The sequence below is a fragment of the Thermobia domestica genome, chromosome 13, assembly GCF_964235325.1.
Source record: "Thermobia domestica chromosome 13, izTheDome1.hap1.1, whole genome shotgun sequence".
NCBI lineage: Eukaryota > Metazoa > Arthropoda > Insecta > Zygentoma > Lepismatidae > Thermobia > Thermobia domestica.
Window position 1 is genome coordinate 18,493,225 of NC_137466.1, and position 12,823 is coordinate 18,506,047.

General features: G+C 37.8%; 1 protein-coding gene across 1 annotated transcript in view; it reads right to left on the reverse strand.

The window, feature by feature from the left end:
* The window catches only part of LOC145669142 (nucleoredoxin-like protein 2), a 45,542-nt gene that overhangs the window by 16,119 nt on the left and 16,600 nt on the right, over positions 1 to 12,823 (reverse strand). Inside the window, exon 2 of the mRNA XM_081737487.1 lies at positions 1,819 to 1,986. Coding sequence (XP_081593613.1) covers positions 1,819 to 1,977 — 159 coding nt within the window. The 5' untranslated portion in view covers positions 1,978 to 1,986. The remainder of the gene's footprint in view (positions 1 to 1,818; positions 1,987 to 12,823) is intronic.

The window sequence follows — 12,823 nt, forward strand, 5'->3', positions numbered from 1 at the left end:
TGGTACATGATTCAAATTATAGAAACTATAAATTGATAAACTGATTGTGTGAACACAGTGAGGAGTATTTATCAACGTTTAAAGATACGCAACTCTTATCACAATACACTCCAATAATAAATATGGTTTAAATGTTACTATCGCACCCAACGTGAATCACCCAAGCATTAGAATTTTTCTTGTCATTATTTTAATGTAATTATGTGTTATTACTAAATATATACATATAGTAGTATATAGAACATTCTACATTGAAGAAATCGTCGTGAAGAGGTTTAATCCTGACGACATTTCTTCCCAGGCGACACTACATCTCGCTTAATTTAGACCAGGCGAGATTCTGTGTCGCGAGATCATTACAAAGAGGTTTTGGTCAGGCAAGATTTTGGGTATGGCAATATTTTGGGGCGCGAGGTTTTGGAAGACGAGGTTTTGGCAAGGCGAGGTTTTGGCCCGGCGAGATATTGGCCCGCGAGGTTTTGGGTGGCGAGGTTTTGGCCCCTCGAGATTTTGGTCCGCGACGTTTTGGGTGGCGAGGTTTTGGTCAGGAGAGATTTTGTCCCGCGAGGTTTTGGGAGGCGAGGTTTTGGCCAGGCGAGGTTTTCGTCCGCGAGGTTTTGTACCCAAACCATCACTTGCATATTGCGCTACCACGTTCGGCTACGAAGGCTAGCAGCAGGTGATCTTTACTTCCGCGATAAATGGGTCATGACTCTTGATGTCCTATCTATATCGGCCAATGAGATCAGAAGATATCTGAAACTCTTAGCATCCCCAAAAATGCAAGCCGCCAGACACTATTTTCGCATTCTTTAAATTGCACCAACACGTCTAGGAAAAAGTTCTATTTTTTCTTCTGTAACTACTAGTTTATTTTTTATTTTTGTATGAGGAATTTATGGTAGATTGGCAAATTATGAATCCTCTATGGCAAAGACACGGGTTCGAATCCCGTCATGGCATTTATTAATGCAATGTCCAGACTTGGCTACATATTTTATATTTTATGAATTTTCTGATTAGATTTCAAGTCTTTTTGTTGAATAATCAACACACTCCATTGTAAGGGTTTTGGGGGAGGGAAATATCATCCTGTTGCTTTTTATTTGTTTACTTGCACTCTACATCAAGACTGGATACTGCATTTCACCTTTCTATATCTACGGGAAGTACCCTAAAGGTTTTAATGATGATAGGAGAGTAAGTGACTAAGTCTGTCAAGGGTTCGAAGCACGCTAAAGGCTAATTTCTCCTGCATGGTCTTGCGGGTTTTTATGTATTTTTAGTTGAATTCCCTGGACTATTCTTTCTGCAGAATCTACTATTTTATCATGACTGAAATCAGAAAGTTTCATCATTATTACATTGGAATCGTAAAAGTGTGTAATTACTGAATTCAATGCACATCCAGTTCTTTTCCTTCTCCCAGAACAGTGATGTTTTACAGCATTGGCTTAAGCGTTAGTTTCATACTGTCGGGGTGCCGGGTTCGATTCCCACTGAGGCAATTAAGGAATTTTTTATAATTTGCAATATTGATACTTTTAGATGAATTTTTAGTGGTGCACGAATACTATTTTCCATTGGAAAATGAAGGTTTACTTTTACTGAAACACTACTTTAATATTTAAAAAAATTCTTTGTTGTCAAAAGATATATATGATGTTGCACAACTATGAAAACTATAAGCACCAGCTGCCACTGTATAGATATACCAAGGCAAACTGCTTGAAAATAAAAGCTCGGTTTTACCAGCCTCAATGTTTTCTTAGTAACTTCGCAAGAACATCTAACATAAAACTTATTAATGTTTCTTACTTTGTAGAGATCCCTCAGCAGCAGCAAGATCTTCTGACATGGATGACACCACTTGGCAGTGAAGTAGAAAAGAACAACCGATATATCTTTAAGAGCATCATCCGCTCTTACTACTTCATCAGGCCATCGCAGGAGTAGCTTACCCCCAAGAATATCCATCACTTAGCCCTGGAATTAAATAATCTATTGTTATTTATATTGGAAAATGTTGTTAACACTGGAGTAGTCTCTTGGAGAACAATAGTCCTCCAGACTTTCTTTTCACTATTCAGTAAATGCTGTTGTTATTACAATTTATTATTCTTTTTTACCTTAATAGATCCTATTTCTTTTATTAGTTGTTAAATAATTCATTGAAATGGAATTCATACACAATAAAGGTTAACTGTATAAAATTATAGTAAAATATATTAAATTTTAAATGGAGGGCTACGCGACCACTGCAGTGTTAAATACATTATAGTCTTACATATGCTATCTGATATACAGGGTGTTAATTTACAATGCAACCCGCAGTTAGGAATGGTATAACTTTCGAAACAGAAGTGGTATGCATATAATGCATGTACCAAAATGAATCCTTATTCATGCAGATATTTTTAAACCGGAAAATACTGATTGAGTTCCATTAATATCCACGCAGTGTTCCCTGATGCAACGGTAGGTGTACATATTTTTTTCTTTACAAAGCATGTAAAAAAGGCACATAACATATCTGTATGGACATTCTGTCCCTAATTTTCAGTTTAGTTAGTTGGAGTGACTCGGTATCTATGTCAGTGAACATGAGTTATTCATTTCTACCGAAAATCAATCGGATGAGACCTCTGTAATGGGGGTAGGAAAATCATTGTTTCTATAAATTAAGGCTGTGAATTCGCAATATTGCTGGTGTTTCAATACCAAAAGAGGTGTATTTTGAAACTATAATGATGCAATTATTCAAAACAATAAAAAAGAAACCAGCGAATTCTCATCAAAATAGTGTTATTTATATGCACCCGGTAACAATGCTAGCGACACGATTACATTTCCTACTTGGAAAGAAAACAAAAGAAAGTCCCTGTAGTTCTGTTTGGTCGGCATTTCATTTTATTATGGAGTGTAGTCGGTCTCCTTGTATAGTCGTTGAGCCAGAATCCAAAAAATAGGTTTTTGGTTTCATCTCTAAGGACTTGATGATATGTACCTTTTTGTACTCACAGCGGTCCAAGGTGTTTATCAAATGATGATACCCTGAAGTTTGTGGTAGCTTAAAGCCGCCATATTGAAAAATGGCTGCCATGTCTCTATATTTACAAGGTTTTGCGCATTTATCTCATAAACGGTTCCTCTTATCGAGAAAATGAAGAGGAATGAAATTGAAGAGGATAAAATTTTGCACATATTATGTTCTTTAATATTTTTTATTAGAACCAATCGATTAGGAGATATTTGCGATTAAAGGAGAAAAGCCTTGTTTTAAATTGTAACATTTGTTATTTTCCGTGGAAATATTTTAGCGAGATACATATTTCTGAAGTATTTAATATTTGTACTAATTATTCATGTTCGTCTTCATCTTCACTGCTGTCGTCATCAGATGACGGTCCAGCGTCGAAATCAGTGACTTTTTCATAGTTGGAACAGGTCTGTATTTTCACATGTCTGAACATCTGAGGTTGTTGGAAAGGCACACATATGAAGGCATGGCACATTTTCTTGGGCAAGAACATGACATCAGTTCCAAAACAGCTTCAGGGGCACGAGAACAGTCCATCCATTGTACTCCCAGACAAGATCTTCCCTCACTGTCCGTTGTAGAAATCCAGCCATGGTCCACTGGGGATGGAAGCTCTGGATCAGATTGTAGACATTTCTTCCAAACGAGGGCTTGCTAGTTTGCTCTTCTTATATGTTGATAGAGCGTGTTCCGACATGGAGGAAGGCTATGAGGTTCAACAGACCCCTTTTTAGCAGAAAATATGCTGTAACGCAATTCATTGATGTCAGTGAACTTTTGCTGTCTAGAGTAGAGCTGGCAAACAGAGAACTCGAGCTGCTTCTTTGTTTCCTCTGGTATTTCAGCTTGAGTTCCAAGAATACTTAAAGCGGTTCTGAGTCTAGGATTTTGAGTCATTATCTTGTAGGCTGCAGATTTTCCCTTGCCTGCAAATGCACTTACTGCATCGCACCCAGTAAATGGATGAAGCCCGGGCAATGCTTTACACACTTCTTGATCTAGAAAAGCACTCATCTCACTCATGTTGTAGTACTTTACTCTGTCACTAGATCCACATTTTAGAAATATTGATCCCTTGTACCTTTTTAACTGTTGTTCTATAGCAAATAGTGTAATAACAGCAACATCTGTATCAACGGAGTTAATAATTATCTTTCTAAATCCCGAAAGAAGAGCATGTTGTACGTGAAGAAGAAGTCGGGTATCCGCCTCTTCTTGGAAACATGTCAACTCAGGAGCTTCTTGTGCCAGTTTGCTTGTAATTTTATGGCACTTTTCTTCACAAGTAACATACATATCTCGTGTATTCAGCTGATTGAGATATTGCTCGCCCTGCCACTCTTTACAAATGAAACGTATAAGTTCTTTTTTGTTCTCGTCATCAGATAAAATCTGCTTCCATTTTCGGACTGAATGGGCAGCAGTTATATGTTTCACTTTTATAGAATCACCGACAGCTCGATGTTTTCGTTCGCAACTTTTTATAGACACTTGTCTGTACGTATCAAAGACAACGTGAATTGTCTGAGAAGATACGGATTTTTGTAATATTCTCGAAAAAAGCTTGTCAGCTACTTCGCCAAATGTTTGTAGTCCCTGTGGCTGCTTTTGAACAAGGCACTTTCCATCAAAGATGTTAACAGCGTCACTAGGAATTTGCCCATCAGTTGCGAAGTCTTTGGTCAGGATTTCCACCAGTTTGAACTTAGCAGTTTTTCGAATCGAACCATCAGGAGTAACCAAAGACCATGGAAGAGGTCCCAGAGGGTACGAGAAAACACTTCTCATGTCCAACTCTCTTCGGCTAGCAATGATTGCCATCTGAGCAAACAGATTTCTTTCCGCCTTGAAAACGAACTCTGTGTTATTCATCTTCACACTCTCTTTCTTCTTCAAATCAGAGAACGTCTTCAGCTTCTGCTTCTTGAGAGGTTTGAAAAATTCTTCTGGTTTTGAGTCTTCAGACAGATGATCTTTCTTGAATTTTTCATAAGCTTTTTGGCCTACTTCATGTGCTGTGACCATGTCTTTGACAATTTCTGGAGTTGGCACAACTCCAGTAGATAAACTGATCATATCTATTTCTTCAAACGGATTTAACCATTCATTGGTCATCAGGTTTTGTAACGCTGAAACATCACGTTCATCTTTTTGGATCCTAGGCAAAGAAAGATTGTCCTGAAGAAGAATTGCAGCTTGTTCTTTCACGAACCATGTGAAGAAATGCTGCTCTCATATCAGAGTTTAAATAGTATCTTTCAACTACTGCAGGTCTTTTGCTGAACTTCGTTGTACCTTTTGTTCCGTGTGTGTCTTTATTTATGTTTTTTCAATATTATTTTCAGAACATTTTAAGATCAATATCTTTTGTTAATTTTATTCCGTTAATTTGAGTAACTATCAACAAGGAAAAAGTAAAATAAGTGTAATATTAGCGGTCATTTTCCAATATGGCGGTCATTAGCTACTCTGTAACTGACAGTATCATGGTTAAAAGCCATTCTGGTATTGTGTAGCATCAAAAAATGTATAGTACACCAAATCCACAGAGATGTAATCATAAAACTCCCTTGTTAACAAATGGTCTCAAAAATTGCAATATTAGCGGCCATTTTCCAATATGGTGGCCATTAGTTACCCTGTAACTGACAGTATCATGGATAAAAGCCATTCTGGTATTGTGTAGCATTAAAAAATGTATAGTACACCAATTGCACAGAGATGTAATCATGCAACTCCCTTGTTAACAAATGGTCTCAAAAATTGCAATATTAGCGGCCTTTTTCCAATATGGCGGACAATAGCTACCCTGTAACTGACAGTATCATGGATAAAAGTCATTCTGGTATTGTGTTGAATCAGAAAATGTATGGTACACCAAGTCCACAGAGATGAAACCATGAAACCTCCTGGCTCAACGACTAGTAAGGTTTATTTTGTGTTGTGTGTGTTTATTGATTTCGTGTCAAGTTATTCTTGTCTTGGTGCAATAAGGTGCTCTATTGAAGAGAAAATTTTCATTATTGAATAATAGTCTGATTTCGTACTCACATGCCACAGTGAGAGTGGAATTTCATGAACAGTTTTCAAATACTAGTCTCCCAGGTGAGTCAACAATATGTAGATTTGTTTTTAAATTTGTTCAAACACTATGCGTACACGAAACAAACAAACAACCAAAAATGCAGCATATTCTTACACAAGAGGTTCTGCAAACAGTAGAACAGCATATTTCACAATCATCACGGAAATATGTACATACGCTTGCAATACAATTAAACTTACCACAACAACCACTTACATGGGCTTAGAAATGGTGTAGGCTACCTACGCGCATGCACAGGTTATTCAAGAATTTAAGATGCCGGACTTGGAATCCCGGAGGAGATTTATCGTTCAAATCTTTTATTTAAGACCAAGAAATCGATGTATATGACATGATTTTCTGCGGTGATGAAGCTTGTCTCAATTTTTATTTTTTATATCAACAGTCAAAATTCCAGATATTGTTCAACTGGCAATCTACATGTGTTGTAAGAACAATAGTTGCAACCTATAAAGTGCCCATCTCTCGACCTTTTTTATCTTCTCTCAGCATAGAATATCGCGAGGAATTCATTTCTTTGTTGGATATTAATGAATATGATTATAGTTTTAACAAGACGGAGCAAAAGGTTTTTTTTTTTTTTTTTTTTTTTTTTGGTGAGCGGATAGTAAGTAAAGACTCATGGCCCAGTCGATACGGTGCGGCTATTTAAACAAAGAAGTATACAAAAATAATTCTCAAACTATACAAGACTTGGAAACAACATTCGCGGAGCCATTGAGAACATTAACATTTCTTTGTTCGTAAATTTGCTGCCAACATGGTAAAAGAAGTAAAAATACGTTTGGATCAAAACAATCGGGATTTCCACATGGCAACTCAATTTCTGATGCATAGCGTATGGAATGCATAACAGTGTTGTCAGGCGCATGTACGTAATTGTAATGAAAATTTTCAAGTTTCTTTTATTGTATGTTTTTTTTTTTTTTTTTTTTTAGTAATTGTCTGATGTACACAGTTACGAAACTTACCTTTTTCACACGAAAAAAAAAAAAAAACAGCAATGTTGACAGTTCACAATCTTAATTTATAAAAACAACGTTTTCCTTATTCCTCCTTTATAAAGGCTCATCCGGTTGGCTATGGATAGAAATGAACAATTGTCATCGTCATAAATGACAAGGTACTTCACCTAACCAATCTGAAAATTAACGACAGTGTCCACACATATGTTGTATTGCCGTTTTACATGCTTTGTACAGAAAAAATCATTTACAGCTTCCGTTACATCAAACAACTATGCGTAGATACTAGTGAAATTCAATTAGTGTTTCCCGTCTTAAAAATATCTGCATAAACATTGATTTACTTAGGTATATAATTATGTGTGTACCACTTTCGGTACAACACAACTTCGGGTTCTGTTGTAAATTCAGCACCTTGTATTTGAACAATTTTGCGTAGAACCCAAAGAAATGATACAGGATGCTCCATTTACAACGTAACGCGTAGTGGGAGAATATAACTTTTAAACCGGAAGAGGTACATGTATAATCCTTATACCAAATTTAAACCTTTTTACACTGACAACGAATGAAGTTTACAAATTTTATTTTACAAAGCATGGAGAGTTTGTGCGTAACACCCATGTATGAGCATATAAATGGCAGAAGCAGCTTGGCATCTGTAATGCTCAAGAAAGAGTTGTTCATTTTTACAGATAGCCAATCAGTGCATGCTTCTTTAACGGAGAACTAATTAAATTCTTGCTTTCTTAAATGTATATTATGCATTAGCAACACTGCTAGTGTTTGTGCGCAACAACATGTCTATTTCATTACTCTCTATCACATGCAATTACGGGAAACAAAAACGAAGCATGTTAGTAGGCTAGTGACACTGAAAAAATAACCAAAAAAATTTTGGATTACAAAGTTTAAAGAATGAAAAAGCGTTACTATGGCCCTTGACCACATCAAAATAATCAGTGAAAGAGTGTGAATAATGAGAGTAGTATCTTTAAAACAATGAAATCTTCCCTTAATACTTGTCATACGATATTATTTCATTTGTTTCTGTTTCCGACTTAAGTCACAGACCACTCAGTACAATTATTATTGTACTGAGACTCGAAACATGTATATGAAGTTTATTGGTTGTTTTATTCATTGCAGACACGCTATGATCAATTCCACTAATTACTTTTAATTGGCCTCATCTCCATAATTAGCCGTTTGCAATAAAAACCGCAAATAGCATGTTTCTTGTATTCAGGTTCCAGATAACATATGTGAAGTTTGTTGGTTTATTCTCAGAATGCCCTGTATGTACCACTTCAATTATTCAACCCCATCGCGAGTTGCATTGTAAACGGGACCAAACATGTACCTTCTGGCGCTGCTGTCGGTATGTGTTTTCCCGCACCTTCCTAGAAAAAGGAGGGACAAATTAGTGAGGCCAAGATTTTTCAATTGTTGGATGCGGAAGAGTTGTCACAATGATTATTTCATGGACATCGCTGTGCTCTGTCTTGTTATCCAATCTAAGGAATTTCATCTGTCAGAGAGTTGCGAGGATGGGACCGAAGTATGTTGCGTATATGTTCAGAGGGCATACCTGAAGTAGACAGGCTCAAGTATATTATGGAGTAGCCAGACGAAGAGTGTTCTTGGAGATGGCAGCAGTTCTTCAGTAAGGGAAATCATAGTGATTGGTACATCAACTTCGATATTAGTCCCAGCAATGGTCAGAGAGATTAACGGCGGAGATAGTGCGAGGTGGAATGCAACGGGAAGCCACCACTGTATTTTTCCCTAATTTTCTGGCAGCAAAAAGAGAACATATGTACAATGGTTTTTGCATATCAAAATTTAGTTCCGGGGTTAAAATATTCCCCAATCGGATCTCCGGGAGAAGGATGGCTTGGGAAGGACTATTGGACGAGAAAGTAATCATGGGGGGGGGGGAGACAGACAGAGAAAGAAAGACAATCAAGAGCAAAAGGTTTAGGATATGGACATGGAATGTACGTACTATGTTACAGGGAGGAAAATTAGAATATCTCCAAGAAGAAATGAAAGAAAATAATCTAGATTTGGTAGGAGTTTGTGAATTTAGATGGGAAGGTAATAGAGCGTTGAACAGCGAAGGAAATAGAATGTTTTACTCGGGTACTGAAAAGGATGGCCATAAAGGCGTAGGAAAAATTCGTGGAAAGCGCTTAAAGGGGAAGGTGGTGAAAGTAGAATTTATTGATGATATAGTTATGAAGTTAAGACTTAAAGGAAAAACGAAGGATCTAGTGGTGATACAGAGATACACACCGACGACTTCTCATGCAACTGAAGAAGTGGAGGAAAATTATGAGAAAATAGAAGAAATTATAGACAGGCGGAACACGGGTGCATGCGTAATTGTAATGGGAGAGTTCAATGCAGTTGTGTGAGGAAATCAGGCCCGTATCCAGGGGGTCTAGGGAGGTCGGCCCCCCTAAATTTTCGTTGCCCCCCTAAAATTTTCACGGTAGGGTTGCAAATGAACTGTAATATGATGAAGAAATATAATATGGTTGGATCGGCCCCCCTAACTTCAGAACGGCTCCCAGTACATTTTTGGGCTAGCTACGGCCTGGGAGGAAAGCAGGTAGGTAGTAACGTAAGTAAATATGGTTTAGGCGAAAGAAATGAAAGGGGAGACGGACTGGTGAATTTCTGTAGGGAACACATGGTTCAATCAGCACAAGAGAAGAACATGTACATGGAAATCCCCAATAGACGGCCGAAGAAATCAGATAAACTATATTATGATTCAGTACGGGTATCGGTATAGCTTGTGTGCTGGCCGAAGTGGATATTCAACTGAAAAATGTAAACAGAAGAAAAATAGGAAACAAAATATGAATACTGAAAAATTGAAAACCGAGGAAGTAAGAAAACTTTTCGTTATTTTATCTGTGTGAGATATGAAACTAATAGTTCTCTAATCCTCACATCTCTTTGGGTTCAATTTCTTAGCCATCGGAATCATGGTCGTCTTCACGAAGGCATTCGGCCACTCTCCTGTTTCATATATTTTATTACAGAGTCGAAACAAATCTTTCTTGCCCTTGTCTCCCATATTTTTAATGAATTCAATTGGCATATTATCTATCCCGGTTGCCTTTCCATTCGTAATCTCGGATACAGCCTTTTCAAACTCATCCCGAAGAATTATCCTCGCGTACTTTATTTTCTACTTCAACATTTAGGCTACACGGTCTATCCTTACTCTCATATAAGTATTCAACATACTCTTTCCACCTTCCTATGACCTCACTTCTCTCGTTCGACTACCTTCCCATTCTTATTTTCTATTGCCATCGTAATACCTCTTGTTTTCTCTGAAATTCCATAGCTTTCACCTCCTTGTACATTTCCTCATATTTCCCAACTCTTTCTATTTTAATTCTTCTATGTCCTTATATTTTCTTTTGTAAAACTCTTCCCTTGCTTTATCTGATTCACTTCGTAACTCATTATTTAACTTTCTGTACATCTTTTTGCCCTCTTCTGTTTCAACCTGTTTCCACGTCTTTCTTTCCCTCATTTTCTGCAATACCTGTTTCGTAACCCATGGTTTCTTAGCCGTTTTGAGTTCGCGATATCCTACTAGTTCGTCTGCAGCCTGCTGTATGCAAAGTTTAATATGTTTCCACCGTCCGTTACTACATTAATCTATCCTTTCCTCCAAAAAAGAAAGAAAGAAAGAAATCATCGATTTTACTAGTGTGAAAGAAATATCTTCCGAAAGCGTGTCAATTTCAAAGGCCAAGATAAGAGTGATAAGTACAAAATAATCGCCGTATGCAACCACATTCCTTTACTAGGGCTGCGCACGAGTCGAGTCGAGTCGAGATTTAAGCCTGTCTTGACTCGTCTCGAGAAAATATGTCTCGACTCGTGTCTCGACTCGAAAATATGTTTCTGTCTCGTCTCTTGTCTCGACTCGACTCGAATTCGAGTCGAGACGTCTCGAAATTCGAGTCGTGACAAAATATACGAGTTAAAATATACGCACATATCAGTTAGACCATTACGACTACCTACCTAATTGTCAGTTTGTCGACCTTTGGTACGAATAACAACGGCGACACGTCTTGGCATGCACGCAATGATCCTTGTAGGTCGCTGGAGAAAGTTGACACCACATATGCACACACAGGTCTCCTAATTCCCGTAAATTCCGGGGAGGAGGGAGCGATGCGCCCTGACGTCACGTTCAATAACATCCCAGATGTGTTCGATTGGGTTCAGATCCGGCGAGTTGGGGTGCCAGCACATCACTTGAAACTCGCTCATGCGCTCTTCGAACCATTCCGTCACACTCCTGGCCTTGTGACATGGTGCATTATCTTGTCGAAAAATGTTATTACCGTTTGGAAATATGGTCGTCATGAAGGGCTGTGCGTAGTCTGCAAGCAGTGTGCGATACGCCTCGGCCGTCATGGTGCCTTGCTCGAGCTCCACTAGACACATGGATGCTCACGTGAATGTTCCCCAGATAATAATTAAGCCGCAGCCAGTTTGTCTCCGACCTGCAGTACAGGTGTCAAGGAGCTGTTCTCTTGGAATACGACGGATTTGCGCCCTCCCATCCTCATGATGAAGAAGTTATCGGGAGTCATCAGACAATGCAACGCTCTGCCACTATGGCAAGGTCCAGTGGCGATGGTCATGTGTTTATTTTAGTCGTAGTTGCCGATATCGTGGTGTTAACATTAGCACATGAATGGATCGTCTGCTGCGGAGGCCCATTGTTAGGAGTGTCCGGTGCACTGTATGTTCAAACTAATGTTGTGATGGCCTGGGGAAAAACGGAAATTTTGGGTAGAAAACCAGATTTTTACGGTTTTCCCGAACTTAGAAAAAAACGGAAAATCTGGGTAAAATTGAAATTTTCGAATATTTTATTATATTATGCTTTCAAAATTAAAACTATTTTGTATTTACTGGTTTAGAGTTAAGGTAATTGAGTACTTATGTTTCTTGCATTAGAATAGGGAATTTTGTGCACAACTCATCCAAACACTTCAAAGTTAGCACCGTGATAGAACGGAGATATGACTACAAAAGAAACTAAAATATAATCCTAGTTAGCTTAATTAGTATAGACGCATTAAAATTATCTCGAGCAATCTTATGAGGTTCCCCCTTGATGGCAGGGAAGTGTTAAAATAACAGGACTAGAATCATTTTAGTTAATATGTTAAATCAAACATGTATTTTATAGAAATGTCTTCCTTGTTCTATATAAAATTTCCGGAAATTTTGAATCCATTAGAAAAATCATTTGTTCGGAAATATTGGCGAAAACAGGAAAATATAGTTTAAAAACTATTTCTTGACCTGATGCTAGTCATCTTACTTGCTGTAACATGTCTGCAGCATATACAGTAGGAAGTCGAAAATCCGAACTAATTGGGACCACAGGTAGTTCGGATTTTCAAAAATGACCAAAAAGATGCCATTTAGGCTTACATATATTGTTCGGTATGTTATTCTACCGATACAGTGGTTATTCAGTACATACAGTAATTACAATACCGTACGAAAGGCTACTTACATTTAATGTTTCTGAAGAACCTGCTCGTACACTAAATTACACTGATCTTGTAAGCCACACTTAAAACTTATAGGCCTAAGAGAAAATAAAAATAAAAATATGTATGACAAACAATTAGGTATGAATGAACTTTTGTA